The sequence below is a fragment of the Dioscorea cayenensis genome, chromosome 3, assembly GCF_009730915.1.
Source record: "Dioscorea cayenensis subsp. rotundata cultivar TDr96_F1 chromosome 3, TDr96_F1_v2_PseudoChromosome.rev07_lg8_w22 25.fasta, whole genome shotgun sequence".
Lineage (NCBI taxonomy): Eukaryota > Viridiplantae > Streptophyta > Magnoliopsida > Dioscoreales > Dioscoreaceae > Dioscorea > Dioscorea cayenensis.
In genome coordinates, this window is record NC_052473.1 from 5,262,573 (window position 1) to 5,281,885 (window position 19,313).

Consider the following 19,313-nt stretch of genomic DNA (forward strand, 5'->3'; position numbering starts at 1 on the left):
TAGGGATTATTAAATAATTTAATCTTAGAAATATGGAAACTTGGAGCGATTTTGTAGAAATTTATAAAATAGTTTGGAATTTTTTTTAATTTCTCCCAATATATTTTTATTACATTGATGCTTTTTTAATGCGTTTCTTAAAACCAAAATATTCTTTCATATTTTTCATAAAAATTTACATAAATTAAAAATATGGAAACTTGGGGGGTTTATTTCCAATAAAAATTAACTAGGTACATAAATTAGAAATATGGAAACTTGGAGCGATATTTTGGGAATTTATTAAATAGTTTGGAAGTTTTTTTATTTATTTTCCTAAAATATTTTTATTACATTTCATAAAACCAAAATATTCTTTTATATTTTTCATGAAAATTTTGTATAATATCCAAATAATGTCAATTGAAAACCTTTGAAATAAATGGAAATAAAATCATAAAAATATTTTAAATATCTTAAAATATGGGGATAGCAACGATAGTTTCCCACTTTTTTGCTTACGCATAAATTAGTAATTGTATGTATTAAAATCCAAAAACATTTTTCCTTTTGTATAAAAATCTCAATATTTTAAAATATTTCTATTGTATATATATAGCAAGTGAAGGTTTTTCATTAAATATTTTTATTAAATATTATTTACTCTCGAAAAATAAATAAATAATTATTCAAGAAATAAATACCATTTAAAATTACAGGGAAGTAACATGTAGCCCCCTATAGTTTAGTTATTTCCCAAAAAAATCCCTCCAAATTTGCTTATCTCTAATAAGTCCCTCCTTTTTTTGTTTTTGTTACTTTTCAATCTAGATTCCACTAACGGTTGGAAAAACATAGTTAAGTGCCCGTGGAAATTAACAGACTACCCCCACTTCTTATAATATTATCACAAGTGGCAAAATGACAAAAATTCCCTTGCAACCAAGCATTGGGAAGCGACATGTGGACGGTTGGCACCCCGTTGCATTAGGATCCTCAAAAACCCTCTCTTGGCTTGATGCAGAGAATTGTATGTTTGCGCTTTTATATGAAGACATTTTCGTTATTTGTCTAACTAATATACGAATTTTACACAGGAGAGGCATAACAATATATTGAAATAAAAAGTATTATTGGCATATGAACAAAACTACACACTGATTGTAGTTACTAAACAGGAAAAAGGGCATAATACATAGAAAACGAAGGTGATACATGGGATATTCATATAATACTCAAGAAACACATGTAATAAATAGGAACGATGCCCCCCTCCCTCCCCGCGCGTGGCCGAAAAAACCCTAATATTATACAAAATGTGTTCCATCGGCTATGACTACATTACATGAATAATGATTATGACCAACTTCATGGTACCGACTGTAGTGCAAATCACGGACATCAAGTAAGCTATTATTGTTGGCCTTTCTTCATATGCATAACAATACTTGTGATGTGATTCTCTTCCTTCGTGGATGGTGAGGTCTTTCTTTGTTATTGTTGGCCTCATACGGAGTTCAAGTAAGCTGTTGCTTGGCTCGCCACGGTCACAGATCGGGTATATGGATTCTTCATATGCATAACAGTACTAGTCAACAGTGAAATAATCGTCAACATCACAGATCGGGTATATGAATTCTTCATTTGTTTGCATGATTGCAGCACATGCATGCTTACACGTCAGGCCATGCACTTCATATATGCAAGCTGACCGTGTTGTTATTCTCATCCACGACTTCGTAGTTGTCAACATTGGATCGACCCATCCTCAGATTGTGACTGTCTTCTACAATTTATTCCATCTTCTTGTGTATCTCAAGACTAAGGTATCTTTCTCACCTATTTGATAGTTCATGTATGTCTGCCAGCATATTCATAAGTTTAAACGTACACATTAACTATATATAATACACAAAAAATGAATGTTGTAAAGTTAAACATAGTTTGATACGTAGTTGTCAAAGGTGCCCTAGGGCGCAAGGCGGGCAAGGCTCAACAACCTGGGCCTTTATAGGAGTTAGGCGGTCACTATTACAATGACACGTGCCTCGAGCCCTGGGGCAAGGCTCAAGGTGTGCTCCTAGGCGTGCCTTCATAACATCAACAAATTAACTTTGGTTATTTTAAATATTTAGTTAAATTTTAATCTTATCCAAAAATCTTGATTAATTTGGTTATTTTTTAAATATATAGTTTAACTTTTAATCTTATCCACACATCTTGATGATTAAAAATAAAAGAGGCCCACATACAATCCACAAATTGACCATATTTCTTTACAAGATATTGATGAGGTAAATGAGTGGTTGATGGGTAAATTAGAAGAAGAGCAAGGAGACAAAGAACTAGTATTAGGTGATGATAACCTTACTTGGGATAAAGCTAAAAGAGTTGTTGGGGTTGATGAAAGCACATAAAATACTCGAGGATGAGGAAAAAGAACAAATGTGATTGCTTAAAGTTCTAGGCCATCAAAGGGGAATGATAGTGCATCACCTACTAGTTTGAGACCCCCCTTAATTCTTAGAGATGGTGATGATGAGGAAGAAAATTTTGGTGATGATTATTTAGATGAAGAGAATGATATATTTGAAGGGGAAATTTATGATGTTGGTAATGATGATAATTATGATGAACTTGATGATTTTGATGATAGTCACTAAAATCTAGATTTTATTATACAAGTTAGGATTTGGACTTGATGCATGCATTATATCGTATTATTGCATTTTGTATTAACTATTAAACATTTGAAGATTATTTTGCATGTTATTATGTACAATTTTTCCTAATGTTTTATTGTCTTCTATGATATTAATCTTTAGGACATTTTAAAACTTTAACACAAATTAATCTTTAATACAACTATGTCTGATTTTTTAATTTTTTCTTTAGTGGTGACTGGTGCGCTTAGTGTCGATCAGGCACGAGCCTACGCCTTGCGCCTAGGCCCTAAGACCACCTTGCGCCTAAATGTGCCTTACTTCTATAACAACCTTGGTTTAGTAAACATCAACTGGGTATAATACGTAGTCACCGACTATTATACACACAAATGCAAGAAAATACACACAAACATTTAATAATACACATAGGTTATTTGTAGTACACACTAATGCTTTGCAAATACACATACAGGCTAACCTTATGGAATCAACCAAGCTCGCTATCGGCAGATGACGGGTCTCTTTTGATCCAAGCATTGAAAGAGTCAGTCACGACATGGATCTAAGGTTTTAATTTTTATTTTTTATAGCATTCTTGATATACTTAACGAGACACACATAGCTTTGTTGAAGTTTTACAATTTTCCCTCCATCCCCCCTCCCTGCTCATTCTCCCTTGTTCCTCCTTTCCCCTCCTCCTTCAAACCAAACAAGGGGCTAAGATTTTGTAGATAATGTTGACATTATTTTAGTTAGTGTTTTAGTGTTATGTGAGATTTTTAAATTTTTAATGAATAGTTCCATAACTTTTTTGTTAAATTATGTACATTAATATTATAAAATTTAAATTTTATCTCATATTTAACTGTTAAATTGTTTATAAATACTATTTAAATTAGCATTGTGAAAAATTATACAATATTTTTCCAACATTTGCGAATGTTTCATTTTGTTTAAAATTAGATATGATAAATAATTTCTACTAAGATTTTGTAGATGACGTTGACATTATTTTAGTTAGTGTTTTAGTGTTATGTGAGATTTTTAAATTTTTAATGAATAGGTCCATAACTATTTTGTTAAATTATGTACATTAATTTTATAAAATTTAAATTTTATCTCATATTTAACTGTTAAATTGTTTATAAATACTATTTAAATTAGCATTGTGAAAAATTATACAATATTTTTCCAACACTTGCAAATGTTTCATTTTATTTAAAATTAGATATGATAAATAATTTCTACTAATATTTAGAAATATGGACTTAAATTGGTATTTGCAATTGCTATTTTGTTAAACCAATGTTTACAAAATATCGATATAAGTAATTTAAGAGACTTTTAACAAATGTTACTATATAATTTCTATTACAACAATTATAAATGTTGCAATATTTCAAAATTAATGTAATAAAAGTATTGCTCAAGCCATATTCAATTATTGGAATAAAATCCATATTGAAACTATTTATAAATGTTAGCAAAATATCATAATAAATGTCAAAATATACAGCTACTGAAGTTTTTTGAAAATGTCACAATAACGTATACTGACTGTGGCAATTGTAACATATAATCGACATTTGTTACAAAAATCGGTATAGAACTATTCCAATGGTTTTTTGCTATTTTACGACATATGACAAATGTCACAAAAACTCTTTTGTATTATAGTGTTCTTTTTTAGTTTTGATAAGAGTTGCCACCAACTGACTTATTCATCACCAATGAGGTCTACCTATGTCTTAACTTTGGTCTTACACTCTTAGGGGCCATTGTTCGTGTGCTCAAGATGTTATTAGTGAAAAAGAAGTCATTAGCTTTAGGGTTTCCTAGAGATGTAAACTAGTCAAGCCAAGTTGAGCCGAATATTGGCATGCCCAAGCTTGTCTTATGAATAAAACTCGAAGCTCAAAGCTCGGCTTGAGCTTGTTTGAGCCTAAATTTTTCTTGCTCAAGCTCAACTTGTCTATTAATTTATTGAGCTACTGAAGCTCAACTAGTGAAGCTCAAATTACCAATAACATCCAAATAGCTCAAATTGGCTTGAATCAAAAGCTTGTATATATGAGCTCAACTAGCTAGCTCGTTTAAGCTCTATTACCAAACTTACTTATAATAACAATATTATGCTAGCAAAAAAATTTATCAAATAAAAACATAGAAATAGAATGATCTAATAGAATAAAACATAAAATATAAGTCAATAAAATACTATCATTGCCTAATAAATTTAAATAGAAAAATATTTTTGAGAGTTGTTCAAATAAGACAAGATGTTTGACAATTAGATTCACATTCATAATAGCTGAAATGTCAAAAATGAGCAAACTTCTTCATATGACATGATTATCAGCCAAAGATCATGATTTGATAGGAAGAATAATTCCTTTTGACCTTGTTCTCTTTTTGTAAGATGAAAAAAAAACAATGTTAAAATATAATTATATCAAGCACGAAATAAAACCATATGAAGTTAAAAGAAAAAAAATTTTTATTAAATATACTGATAGTTTCATTGGGTAGTTTGATTAGGAGAGTCACTCAAAAACTCATAGAATAAGAAACACACACACACAATCAAGCAAGAGAAAGAAGACACACAAGTTGGTACCCAGTTCGGCACAACCTTACCTACATCTGGGGGACAAAGCACGGAGAAACAATCCACTGAAAGAGGTGATAGAATAAAAGAGTACAACTCTCCCTTTCTCACTTAAGACAAAGAATACCCTCTTAAGATTGCCCGATGCCCACTATCCTCAACCCTCACTCAAGGGTTTCTCACTTGTGGCTCATCCTAAATCTTCAAGCAGGATATCTTATATAGACGCACCTACGTCTACTTGATCCTTCCTCTTTTAGAATTCTTCGTAGCTTCCTAACTTGGACACCTTCCAATGTTAGATGTTGCAACACCCAGTTACAACATTTCCCACCTCACTGAACATGACTGAGTTCTAGCTAGTTGCACCCGAATCTGTGACCTTCAATCTTTCAAGTTCCTTCAGTCCCGCCTCATAGCAGTTGACTCGACCCGAGCTCCTCCAACCTGCAGCTGCTTTCCTTTCTCACGTCACTTCAGCAGGTCTCCTCTCTCGGAGGGACGTGCCTACCAAGGCACACGCAACCATCTCACCGAAGATCTCCCGATCTTCTTTCCAAATTTGGACCAAGTTTGGTCTTCCCTAAATGATCTTCGTTTGACTCACGGAAATATTGTTACTAAACTTGATCTCATCTCATCCAAGTTTAGCTTTCAACTTCTTTCAAGCATGATCTCCAATCATCCATGCTTGGATCTTCAAATCTCTAATCATATCTTATGTAATCTTCAATCAATCTCCATACATGATTAGTCTCCTTGAATAGATCGGCCCATAATTAGCTCTTAGATCTTCCCTTCAAATTGTGTTACTAAATATGGTCTTGATAATCTCATTGGCTTGTCCTTTCCTAACTTAGTTTGTGTCTTCAAATAGCTTCACACCAAACTAAGCTCCATGCAATCTTCATGATGATCTTTTATTCTTGTCAATGACAGACTATGTCTCTCTTTCTTTAAGATAGATCTTTCCTAAAATGAGTTTTATCAAAGATGTGATTTATCATCCCGGATCTTACCAAAGATAGATAAACATACCTTAAATAAAACTTACCCTTCTTGAAGAGATCCATTTAACTTGAAGCATTTTCCAAAATTAATTGATCATCACATGAACCATTGAGAGAAAAATCACTAAACATAGTCTCCATCATGATCTTTTAACTCTTGTATCTTCTCATGCCATGACACCAAGTATTAGCCACATCATCAACCTAGTCACTCCTTTTTGCCAAGTCATCATCGCCACGTCATCTTCCTTTGCCATATCACCTCTTGGCTTGTCATATAATGCCAATCCATATCGTCAAACCTAACATATACCTTTTTTTTTAATGCCATATAGATAAGGCAACCAATCACCACCACAAATTAAACCATGCATAGTTTTAGAAGTTAATAAAGCACAATATGAGTCATTGATTCTTCCACTGATATTAAAAGTGTCTTCAAAAGCTACAATAGTGATGGGTATTGCAAGAACATCCCAAACCATCTTAGACAAAATACGATATTCAAATGTATTTGCCTTCTACCAATCCAAAGCAACAAATTTACTTGAATCTCCATCACAAATATAACACCCTTTTATAAGATTAGTATCTAAATTTGATTTTTGTAGGGTAATGGTTTCAACTTTTTTCACAAAGTCCAAAAATTTTGACCATCCCGCAAAAGAACTTTGGCCACTGACAATAGTTACACAACTAGTTCCAGTAATTGTTAAATTTTTAGTACTACTTTCACAACCAATGGATTAAAATTCAGCAACATACTCATTGTAGAGCTCATACAAATAATTCTTCATATAAAAAATGTAACTTTGTGCTTCTGATGGAGGATACATTTTAGGAAAATAAAATTCAATAACTCTCATTTTGCACATTGGATCTATAATAGCACCAATTGCCATCAACAAATTGCATTCATCCCAATACTTGTCAAAGTTGATTTTCGTGTTTGTAACCATATCAAAATTGAAATTATCTTGATACCTACTTTCTTGATATTTTTTTATCTAACAATACTTCTACACTATAAACTTCATTTAAAAACAATTTTTTAGTAGGATACTCACTTCCAGAAATGATATTGTGATGAAGCTGAAAACTTAAAGAATTTCACAAACCTTTGTGGCATTTTGCTAAACTTCATTGCTTAGACAACATTCATAGGTGAAATCATGATCCTTGTATCTTGGTAGCAACTCTCTAAATTGTAGTGCAGTAGATAGCATGTCATAAATCTAATTCCTCTTTGTTTTGCAATCAATAACAGGCTTTTTATAAATCAACTACAGTTGTTGTACAATCTCCAAAAACATGATTAGTCGTTTCTCATATTGTTTCATGTGGATTGCACTATCATGGGTGTCTTTGATGATGCTCTCAATCTCTTCAAATCCATATTGAACCATAATATTCAAGATATGAGCAGTGCAATGAACATGAAATATCTTTTGAACACAATACAACTTCTTATCTGTTGAAAAGGTATCCTTCAAATTTTTAATTGCAACATAAACCTTGGTAAAATTGTTAATCGAGATAGTGTAGACTTATTCTCAATTCCCACTCATTGCAACACCATCAGCAATGTCAATACAACGAAGAAGAGAAGGAAGATGCACAAAATTTAGAACACATTTTTGTAACTTCCTATTATTATCAAGAAAGTGTCCGGTTAGAATTATGTACTTTATGTTCTGAGGTAATGACAACCACATATCTGTTGTTAAACTAATATTATTAACATTCTTCAACAATGAAAACAATCTCTTTTTCTCATTCTCATACAATAACATGCAATCTTTTTTAGATGTGACACAAGAAAACTTTTCCCATTGAGATATTCCTCTTTGTTGCATCATGTTAAAACCTTCATCCTCCATGATGGAATATGGATGCTCATGTATAAGAATCCAATGGGTGATTGCTTCTTTCATTTTCATCATATCCAATTTCCCATCCATAATTGCCAATTTCATAATTGTGCTATCACATTCTTTCTCTGCTACTTGGAAGCTAATTGTTTGCTAATTATTCATATGACTCTTTTTTTCATCAAACAACTCTTCAAATGCCTTGAAAATTGTGTTGTACAACCTTTTGCAAGTATTGAAAGCTTAGTCTTGTAATGAACACACTCTACCTTTTTAGACCTATCACCAACAACATTTTTAAATTCTGCCTACACTGTTGATGTCTTTGCCCTATTCTTCCTTTAAAGTGCACATGCATTTTCTCTGTGTTCTAGCTCTCGTATTTCTTGTTGTTGTTATATTGGTGGTGGCATTGGTATTGGTATTGGGATAGCAATCTTCTTGTGGGACTAATTATGAAAATTGGAGAATTGGAGAAGTTACATCCACCGGAGAAATATCTTCAAAAAAAGTATTAATCAACATCAAGTGAATAACAAAAATGTAACCAATATTCATTCATTTAGCAAAATAATCACGCAAAAAATGTAACTAATTATCCATTAATTTTGAAAAATAGCATAAATGTTTAACAAAATGGCAAGTTTTGACAATTTAGCTATTCAACGAATTGCAAAATAGTGAAAATAGTCAACAACTTAGTAAATTAGACATGCAACAACTGTTAATACCCATTCATTATCGAACAGTGATTTAGAAAAAAAAAAATACAATAATTAACTAATAATAATTTAGCAAGATAGAACAAATGCACAAGATTTCAAACTATTAATTTAAATGATAAATAAAAGTATTACTTGTGGTGGTGGTGACTGCTTAGTTAGGAGGAGTGGTGGTGGTTGGTCAAGTAAATTGTGCCACGATTAAGAAGGGTGGTAGCAATGCAATTAGGAGGAATGGTGGTGGTGACACAAGTAAGGAGAGGTATGTTTAGGAGGAGGTGTGGGGCAGCTGTGAAGGCTATGAAAGCAAGGATTGATATATCAATGAACAACAATGGTGGCCCACAAGGGGTGGCACTATGTAAATAATGAAGCAAGTAATAATACCAATGGGCAACGTTAGTAGGGGTGATAGTGGAAACGGGTGAAGGTGAGGCAAGTAAAAGAAAGACAGTGGGCGGGGGATGGTAGAGGACAATGTCGTGGCTTCAGATGAAGGGGATGGCGCCTGTGGCTGTAGGTTTACTCACAAAAGGGATGGGGGTGGTTGTTGTTTGGTTTAGGTTTTTTATGCATATATATATATATATATATATATATATGTAATTTAAAAGAAGATAAATATTAGTGTATAAAAAATTATAATATAAATATATATATAAAAGCTTGTTAGGCTTGTGAACCTGTCTAGTTAAGTATTTAATTTATAGCTTGAGCTCGGCTCACAAATCTTCCAAATCAAATTCGAGCATTATTCGAGCTGATCTCGAGTAGGTTATAAGTAACTCTGCTGGCTTACACTCTTATAATTTCCTATCTATACTTTTGGTTATTGAATTTAAGCAAACTTCCAATCATTTATACAAACTTACATTTCAATGTTTAATAATAGCAATTGAAAACTTGTTATGTCCAATATATTTCCACTTATATTAAATATCTACTCACACCTTATCAAAAGCAAAAGCACATAAGAATATTTATTTGCAACTAATTCAAATAATATGGTACAAGTTTTTATTACCTTGCAACTATTCAAGGATGTTAAAATCCATATCTATATTGACATCCTTATTAAATTGGAAAATTGCGCTTAAATAGAATTGACAACCAACAATTATTTATGTATATGTATATGTTACCCACTTGTTACGAGAAGCATGCGCGTCGCAGGGGTCTCCCAGTGGGTTCACCCCACTCCTCTTCCAAAACTAATCGCAAGCAAGTGTATATGGTAGTTAATTAGGTCATTTAATTGAGGTGCAAGAGGTTTAAACATTAAAGAAAAGGTTCAACTCATCGGGTTGACTGGCTCAGGTGATCTGACGAGTTGATCTGTTATTCCTAACCGATAATAGAGGGATCAGTTACAGTGTGGGTTAATTATGAGTTGCTGACTCGATGAATTTGGCAGGGCCAAGCTAATTTATCAGCATTTGCCACCTAATTAGAATTGTCTGTCTCAGATATTATTATTCAATTGTGAGAGAGTCTATTTTGAAAGTTATGAAACTTGGGGACTTATAATGCATTTTTCATTAAAATTAATTATTCTCAAAATAATTAATTAAATAAATAAACCCTATTTTTATCAGCATTTGACCCCAAAAAAACCAAATACCAGAGAAAGAGAGAGATTTGAGGCAGTAATGGTTCCCGAGGTCGCCGCACAACCATCGGAGGGATCTCCGGCTCCGCCACCGGAATCCATGGCCGAAATCGGAGCTCCAGCCAGACCCGGCATCGGAGCCGGCTTGTTCTCATCCTGGACCTCCATTTGCCGCCGCTACCAGTACTACCTCGACAAATCCACACCCTTTGTTGGTCGCCGGTGGGCTGGCGCTGCCGTCCTCGCCCTCATATACTTCATTCGCGTACTCATCCTCCAGGGCTTCTACATCGTCACCTACGCCCTCGCCATCTTCGTCCTCAACCTCCTCATCGGCTTCCTTTCCCCCCAGGTCGACCCCGAGACCCAGGCGCTTCTTGATGGCTCTGGCCCTGGGCTTCCCATCAAATCAACGGATGAGTTCCGCCCCTTCGTCCGCCGCCTCCCCGAGTTCAAGTTCTGGTGCGCCCCTCTTCTTCATCTGAGATAATTTTGGTTTTTTTGGAATTCAAGATCTGATCGTTTTATTTTGATGTTTTTGATCGTCAATTTCTTTTAGCATGGTGATATGCATGATTGTGGATCTTGGGTTTCTGGAACAAATGGGAGGCTTGCTTAGTTTGATTTTCTTGAATCTCTGTGATTGATTGCGAAATTAGGATGTAGACCTAGTTTGTTAAGTGTTTATTTTGCATGTCGAACAAGAATGGCGGAGAGATTGTTCTGTGAATCGTGGCTTGGTGATGGTGGTGATTTTTATTCAAGGTGGTGCCTTGCTTGGGCTTATTCTTTATAGTTTGAGCGTGCCCTTTTCATGCGTATATGCTTAGTGAACTGAGGCACTAGCAGTAAGCTTTGTTTCGTAGATTGATTCTTGTGTCGTTTCCTGGATGGGAAGTGATTGTGTAATTAAGCTGCACCGAAAGAGGAACAAGAACGGTGTCTTGTTTGGGTTTGTTGTTTATAGTTTGGGCATCTCTTTCTCATATGTACATGTTTAGCAAACTGAATCACTAGCAATAAGCTTTGTTACATGGATTGACTCCTGTTGTTTCCTGGGTGGAGAATAATAGAATTTAAAGTGTATAGAATGTGAATGGACCTAGTTTATGACTGTGAAATGGGACAGGAATAGAGGGGAGATTGTCTTCTCATGTGTGGTGCTGGTGATGGTGCTGTTTTTAATTGCTGCCTTGTTTAAGTTTGCTCTCTATAGTTTGAGCATCTTCTTTTCATATGTTCTCCTGTAGTTAACTGACTCACTAGCAATAAACTTTGTTTAGCAGATTGATTCTTGTGCTGTTTTCTGGATGGAAAATGATAATGGAGTTAAGATGCACTTGCTTTGATTGAGGTTTGTTCTAAATATTATAAGTCAGGAAATAGGAAGAAATGTGTAAAGTGGGAAAACTGATGATCTTTCTTTGTCATCTTTGCTTTATACTTTTATGCCTTGGTTGTATTATTACTCAATCATCTTTATGGTTTAACAATTTACTTATGACCATAGTCAACCTTATGGTTTAATGTGTTGCTTGGTTGCTGTAAGTGAATATTAAACAATTCCTATTTTGTGAGTCATTGTCCCATGTGCTTTTGCTGCCAGGGTAAAGACTTGATTTGTATTAAAAGACTAGACTGCCTCCCTAAATGACAAACCAAAGTTTCAAAAACTGTTGTTTGATTGAGTGCATCGGTAATTATCCCAAAAGGTAAAATCTGATTTGAGAAACTGCAAGTTAGGATCACATAGTTATTAATCAATTATACATGCTATCTAGTTTTTCATTGTGGACTTGCAATGTTAATATACTCCTATTGCAAGCAAGGTAGTTCTATTCCAAACACCACTCTTTTACTTTCTCTGTCTCTTATTGGCTGATGTATTCCTAAGTATAACCACTTTATGAATTGTTAATAAGCTATTTGATCAGTATATCCCCAGATCAATATTTCTTCTATTTTTGGTATAAGAGCAAGCTTGCTTGCTAGGATAGGCTTATAAGGCCACAGAGTAATGACCTCTCTTATTTAAGTGCTTGACAATTGAACCGAGCCTTTTCTAATGCATTAAGCAAGCTTACAAAAATGTGCTCTTTTGTTAGTTTAAGGACAGAGGTGTCTTGTACTGTCACTAATATTGCATACCAGGATATTCTCATTTAGCAAGTTCACTTGGTGCGAGGGGACCACTTTCGTTCAAGAACTCTTAAAAACAGACCCAGTTAGCAAGGCTCAAGGATGAGCCCAACATTCTCATATCCCAAAATTTTAAAGACTCCAGTGCCATTGTTTTGCTTTATGATTCATACAGTGCACCATAAGGTATATATTAGATGCTTCTTCTACTTGCAATTTTGAAATCCAGATGCTTCAAGTGGCTCTAGGAGGTTAATGTAATATTATAGAAGACATACTGAGGCATCTGGGAATGAGTATTACTTCCATTTGGTGAGTAGAATTTGACATAAGTCGAGACATCCAATACAGGCTTTGAGTACCTGTATGTGTGGTCTGCTTTTCACCAGCATATTTAAATTGGCTAAAGATTGTCAAAGTGGAGCTGGCATTATAGAATCATCGGCAGTAGCTCTCTTATGCCCTTAATATCAGTAGAACATGATTTGGGCAGTTATTGACATATTGAGTACCTGTGAAGAGTTGTTGAAGATTGTGTTTTGCAGTCATCATTGTTCATCATGATCCTAGTTCTCATGTGGGTGTCTTTGTTCATATGACTTCTCTTTTAAGCATCAACAATATTTCCACTAATGTTTGCAACCGTGCTGGTGGAGACAACCCCACCCCACCCACTCTTTTTTCCATATTGAATCCTTCTGTTGATATATTTTTCCTTATTATGGTTGACAATTTCCTGTCCTCTCATTTATCCTGTGGAGGTTGAGTCATCTTGCCTCTTCTTATCTATTGCTTTATTGAATCAATGTAAGCTTGACTAATTATGAATAATACCTGATTATGTGTCCTTGAGAAATACCCATCCTCTGCATTTAGGTTTTAGTTGGTATACTTTATTCTGGACTGCATTGCGCATAACACTTGTTGGTCCTGTCACTATGTTTCTTGTATTGCCTTAGCTTGTTCTGTCAATGAGATTTTCATTCTTCGTTTTATTGCAAATTTTACTCTTCATAAATTCCTACTACCCCAAGAAGAAGAATGATGTATCAATATCTCTTCATATGTGCCAGAATTTTTTTTCCATATCAAAATTTCAGGTTTGGGATTTCTCCTTAATGGTATTGAAACTAACATTTCTGGCTCAATGTTGTTTTGGTTTGAGCATCTAGTCAATGCCTTTTATCCAAGGGCAAAATTTGTTCCTCTGTGTACTTGTGTTTTTCAATTTGTATAATTTTTTTTATTTTATTTTAGCAGTACTTGCTTTCCAACCTCAGAAGGGGAAATTTGTTCTGCATGTGCTTGTGATTTTCATCTTGTCAACAAAGTCTATATTCAACAGTGCTTGTTGATCAATAATATAAGAAGGAAAAAGTATTCTTCCATGTACTTCTGTCTTCCAACTTCCCACCAAATTAGTATTTTAAGAAACTTATCTATAGTTTCATGATTTTAATTAGTTTGTTGCCCATTCCCTGGACTAGTTTGAATTATTGCCACTTTCCAGTTTGAGAAGTTTCTACTAACATGCTGGTTACTGGTGAAGTTATATTCTATTGCTTCCTATCTTGATGGATATCCCAGTACATCTTCTCTTTGGACCTTTTCAAGTTCATCCTAGTTATGAAATATATATATTTTTTTTTATTATTATTTTTTACATCTTCCTTCGCACTACATATGCAGTTCTTCATGTTATGTGTTATGCTTTATGGTTTTTTTCTTCTCCTTACTATTGAGTTTGTGTGACTTATTATTTCTTCACTTTGGAATCTTTTTTCATTTTGGACATTGCAGTTTAATTTGGTCATTATCAAGATATCACTTACCTTATTGCTGGCTTATGCTATAACTAGTTGCATTGATTCCAAATTGATCCATCCACTCTACTAAATATTTTGTTTCATGTATTTTGAATTGTTCAACATGGTAAGGTTGGTTTCCTTGGAACAAGCTTACAACATAGCAATCAAAGTTGGAATGCATACACAGTTTGAAAACTTGAAACTTCCAAATTTAATTAGTGCTGTATGTTATTTGTATGGTGCCCATCCTTTTCAAATTTCCATTATAATCTTGGACTTCAATTTGTTTAACTTTCATCAAAACTTTATGTTTTCTTTTTAATTTTGATCAACAAATTGCATCGAAGTTTAGATTACAAGTCAGAGCTGTTATAAAGACGTCTTATTCTGAAAGTGATCATAATCTGTTTTAATTTTCCACATGGATTGCAAGATCAAGTAAGTCTTTGCTCTCTGCAGGCATTCAATTGTAAAAGCTTTCTCTATTGCGTTTGTGATGACATTCTTCAGCGTCTTTGATGTGCCAGTGTTTTGGCCAATTTTGCTTTTCTACTGGATTGTGCTATTCACTGTCACAATGAAAAGGCAAATAATTCACATGATAAAATACAAATATGTCCCTTTTACATTCGGGAAACAGGTATGTCACAACCAAGCATTGCAGGTCATTGAACTTCTGTAATGACTGTTTCTAATAATTCACTTCGATCTCTGGACAGCGTTACACAGGGAAAAAGGTGCCTTCGGCCGATGATTTGGACCTTGCCAACTGACTTCCTTTGGAACAATCACTGCTATGCATTCATTCAGGTTTGCGCATACTTCTTAGTGATTGATCTGAAGAAAAGTCCGGGCTCGCAATTGTGAATGCACTTGCCCCATCCATTTTGTAACATAAAGTCACTGCTGATAGTTTGTTCTGTCCATTTCTTAGAGATACTGATATGTTGGGACTATTCATAGGGAAAATTATTTCAATGTATTTGTAAGATGTTTTTATCTTATGGAAATTCAAAAAGCAGTGTTTGTCTTAATGCAAATTGTTCATGCTCTTGTTGTACTGTTTCTATTAGAGTATGTTTGGTGTGGCCTCTGAGAATTTGGTTTATAGAAAAGAATTTTTTACAAGAGTTTGTTCATACTCTTTATCATGATTAATCTCACAGTAATCTGGTTTTCCAATTTTTAGATGATGAACCAAATTATCTCACATATGTTGTTGTCTTTGTTTGATTTGCAGTGTTGGGAAGAATATAGTAATAACTATATAATAATAATGTTTGATGAAGATATTTACATATTAAAAATAATAAAAATAATAAGCATGCAGAGAAATATGAAGAATATATAAAATGATTTAAAGCATAGATTAAGGTTATAACTTATAACATGATTGAAGTTAGAGTTGTAAACGAGCCGAGCCGAGCTTGGTTATGTTCAAGCTCGGCTTGTTACTATTTTGATCGAGCTCGAACCGAGTTTATTTCGAGTTTCATTAATGAGGCTCGGGGCTCGGCTCATTAAGAAAATTAAAGGTTCAGGCTCGGCTCGTAGATCGTTTAAGCTCAATAATTTTTTTAATTTTAATTTTTATATTAAATAAAATATCATTAAGGCTTGTTTAATGCAGGCTAGGCTCGGCTCGAGCTCGAGAATCATTTAAAGCTCAGCTTGATTTGAGTTCGGGAATCATTCAAAGCTCGGCTCGATTTAAGCTCGGGAATCATTTAAAGCTCGGCTAGGGTTCAAATTTGTCAAATGCCTCACTAAACAATAACAACAAAATGAATAAGGGTTACAATCATCGAGCTATCTATGCTCAATTGCTCATCTTTCAAATCTTGTAGTGAAACACTAAAACAATCAAGTCTAAAATTAGAAAAATAAAAAACCATCACATAAAGATTCAAGTCATACATAGCATAATTAGACATCAAAATAAACCATGTTCAAAATCAAACATTAATGAAGTTTTGGCATAATTCAAAATCAACATAATTATGTTTACAATTGCTCATATAAGAAGAGTTTCATTTTAGTGATAAATTCGTTGCTTCCATAGCTTGAAAATTCCTACAAAACAATAAACATAACACATATTTTACTTTTGTTAATATTAATTTTTTTAATTTTTAGGATTTCACCTTTTAACCCCTCAAAAATGAAAAAATTGCTTCTACTTTTTTTCCTATCCAAACTTACTTAGAAGCCCTTGCTCAATAATGAAATTATATTTAAAAAATAAAAATTTAAAATTTTCAATAATTTTGAAAAAAATTCATTAATTCATGGTTTTACCAGATCAGTGATCTCGTTTAAATAGAGTTTTAAAAAATTCTTCATAAATTATAAAATTAATTAAAAACGTTTTTTTTTATTTATGCTATCTTGCATCTCTTCAAAAAGTCTAGTTGAAAATAAAACTAGTTTGTAGTTTTTATAATATTATTATCATATATATGCTCGATAATAATACTATAAATAATTCTATTCATAAATTTTTGTAAATAAACATGTAAATGCATATGATACATTGATACTATAAATAAATCCCTTAATGATTTTTATAAATGTGCTATTAACGAGATGATAAACAAGTCCTTTAACGATTCTTATAAACAAGCTTTAATTGATACATTATACAAGTTCTTTAATAATTCATATAAACGAGTTTTTAACGATTCATATAAATGGGCTTTTAATGATTTATATAAATGAGCATATAAACGAGCTTTTAATGATTCATATAAATGAGTCTGCTCACGAGCCTTAACGAGCCGAGCTTGATGGTGTTCAGGCTCGGCTCATTAATTTTATGAATTTAATAATCGGGCTTGAGAATCGCTCATTCAACTTAACGAGCGAGCCGAGCCGAGCCCTTAACGAACCGAGCCTTCGAGCTTTTAACGAACGTATTGGCTCGTTTACAGCCCTAATTGAAGTAGGGCTTTTGTATATTTAGGGGTTTTGGCATTGTTGTCAATTCCTGTTTTTTGTTTTAAATTTCATATTTTGGAAACAAAACTAAGAAAACATGTTTGGCATCTTGTTTTTGTTTTAAAAAATTTTAGCAACAATCCTCATGTTTCCGAAAAAACAGAATACAAGATTTTTATGTTTTCAACTTTTTTGAAAACGTTTTCAAAACTCTTCCTCCCACTATGAAATTTTTCATCTTCTACTCTCTCTCTCTCTCTCTCTCTCTCTCTCTTTTTCCCTTTTTAATTTTCAATTCCTTTTATTTTTTATTTTTTATTTTTTTATCTTTTTTTAAATATCAATTTTTTTTACAAGTCCCTACTAATAATTTTAAAAAATATATATAAACATTTATTATTTGGACTTGATATTTTATAAATTAGTTATATATAGTATAAAAAATTATATTTTTATAATGTATTTATGAAAATTATTGTTTTACCCTTGATTTTTTAAAACTAGGATAAAACACTTAATATATATACCTTTATTTTTTTAAAAAATAGGATGATCCAATTTTAATATATATATATATATATATATATATATATATATATATATATAAATTTTTTAAAGGCAATCCCCAAATGGTACAATTTTTATGAGCTATTTTTTACCTATAAAATATCAGTCTATGTTATTAATTTTATTTAATAGTACAATCAAGTAAACTAATATAAAAAATTAAAGTTTTATAAAAAAAAATTAAAAATATAAATTTGAAAAAATTGATAAAAAAAACATCATAATATTATAATAAGTTTGTGCTAACCATATTTTGTTTTTATTTTTTAAAATATAACCGTTAGGGCCCGTTTGGTTCGCGGTAATGTAGAAAGATTATCACGTGTTACGTGGTAATCTGAAAATATTACCACATTTGGCATTGCACCGGTGGTAATGTGGATGGTAATATCACATTACCAATTTATAAATATTACCAAAAAAGTCAGAGGCGGAAGGAGGGGGGTCAAGGGGGTGCTCAAGCACCCCCTTGGCCCCGACCAATGTTATATCTATATGTATATATATATTTGAGAGGAATAGTTGGATCCACAGCACCCTCTCTCTTCTCACTTTCTCACTCTCTCTCTCTCTCTCTCTCTCTCTCTATATATATATATATATATGTTTATTAGTTTATATATATTCAGAGTAGTTGGATGCATTGATGCACCCCTCTCCCTATATATATATATATATATATATATATATATTCATAACTCATTAGATATTTATTTTCATTTTTCTAAAAATATTATTGTTTTTACAAATTAATACTAATAGTATAAAAAAATAATATTTAGAACAAAAATAAAATTTATTATTTAGATATTTTATAAATTAGTTTATATAATATAAAAATTCGTTTCTCAAAAAATTATTGTTTCGTCATCCATTTATTACAAATTAATTTATATATAAGAAAAAAAATTATATTTTTTAGAAAATTGCAAATATTTATTGGTTGAAACCGTGGTTTTTATTAGTTTAGGGTATAACCTATAAAATATATATTTTAAAAAAATATTTATAAATATATATATAGAAAAAAAATTTATTATTTTGCCCCTTAATTTTTTTATTTTGTTTTGGATAAAAAAATTGTAAATGTATTTTTTTTTTTTTTAAAAAAAAATCTAAAATATTTATAATTTTTAAATGAGCACCCCCTTCTTTGTTCTTCTAGTTCCGCCACTGAAGAAAGTGGTAATCCTATTACCACCAAATTTGATGTCTATCTTGAATTACCATGGTAATCTTATAACTTTTTATATTTTAACAAATTGATTACCATGACAACCAAACACGGTAATGAACTATTCCTAATAATAAGAGTTCCCAACAAAATATGGTTATATTAAACTACCATAATATTCCCAACCATATAAGATTCCCACTCACATTACTATGGTAATCTC

At 32.4% G+C, this 19,313-nt stretch overlaps 1 protein-coding gene across 1 annotated transcript; it reads left to right on the forward strand.

Annotated features, from left to right (window-relative positions):
- Positions 1-10,452: 10,452 nt before the first annotated feature.
- LOC120254321 (protein RER1A-like) lies at positions 10,453-15,452 on the forward strand. The gene is made up of 3 exons (XM_039262446.1): positions 10,453-10,927; positions 14,872-15,052; positions 15,132-15,452. The coding sequence occupies exons 1-3, from the start codon at positions 10,506-10,508 to the stop codon at positions 15,183-15,185; spliced, it is 657 nt and encodes a 218-aa protein (XP_039118380.1). The 5' UTR covers positions 10,453-10,505; the 3' UTR covers positions 15,186-15,452.
- The last annotated feature ends 3,861 nt before the right edge of the window (positions 15,453-19,313 follow it).

Excerpts from the sequence above, each read along its gene's own strand:
- LOC120254321 (XM_039262446.1), top strand. The coding sequence starts at position 10,506 with ATGGTTCCCGAGGTCGCCGCACAACCATCGGAGGGATCTCCGGCTCCG. Across the intron at positions 10,928-14,871 it reads CTCCCCGAGTTCAAGTTCTG|GCATTCAATTGTAAAAGCTT; the intron begins GTGCGCCCCTCT and ends TGCTCTCTGCAG. Across the intron at positions 15,053-15,131 it reads CTTTTACATTCGGGAAACAG|CGTTACACAGGGAAAAAGGT; the intron begins GTATGTCACAAC and ends ATCTCTGGACAG.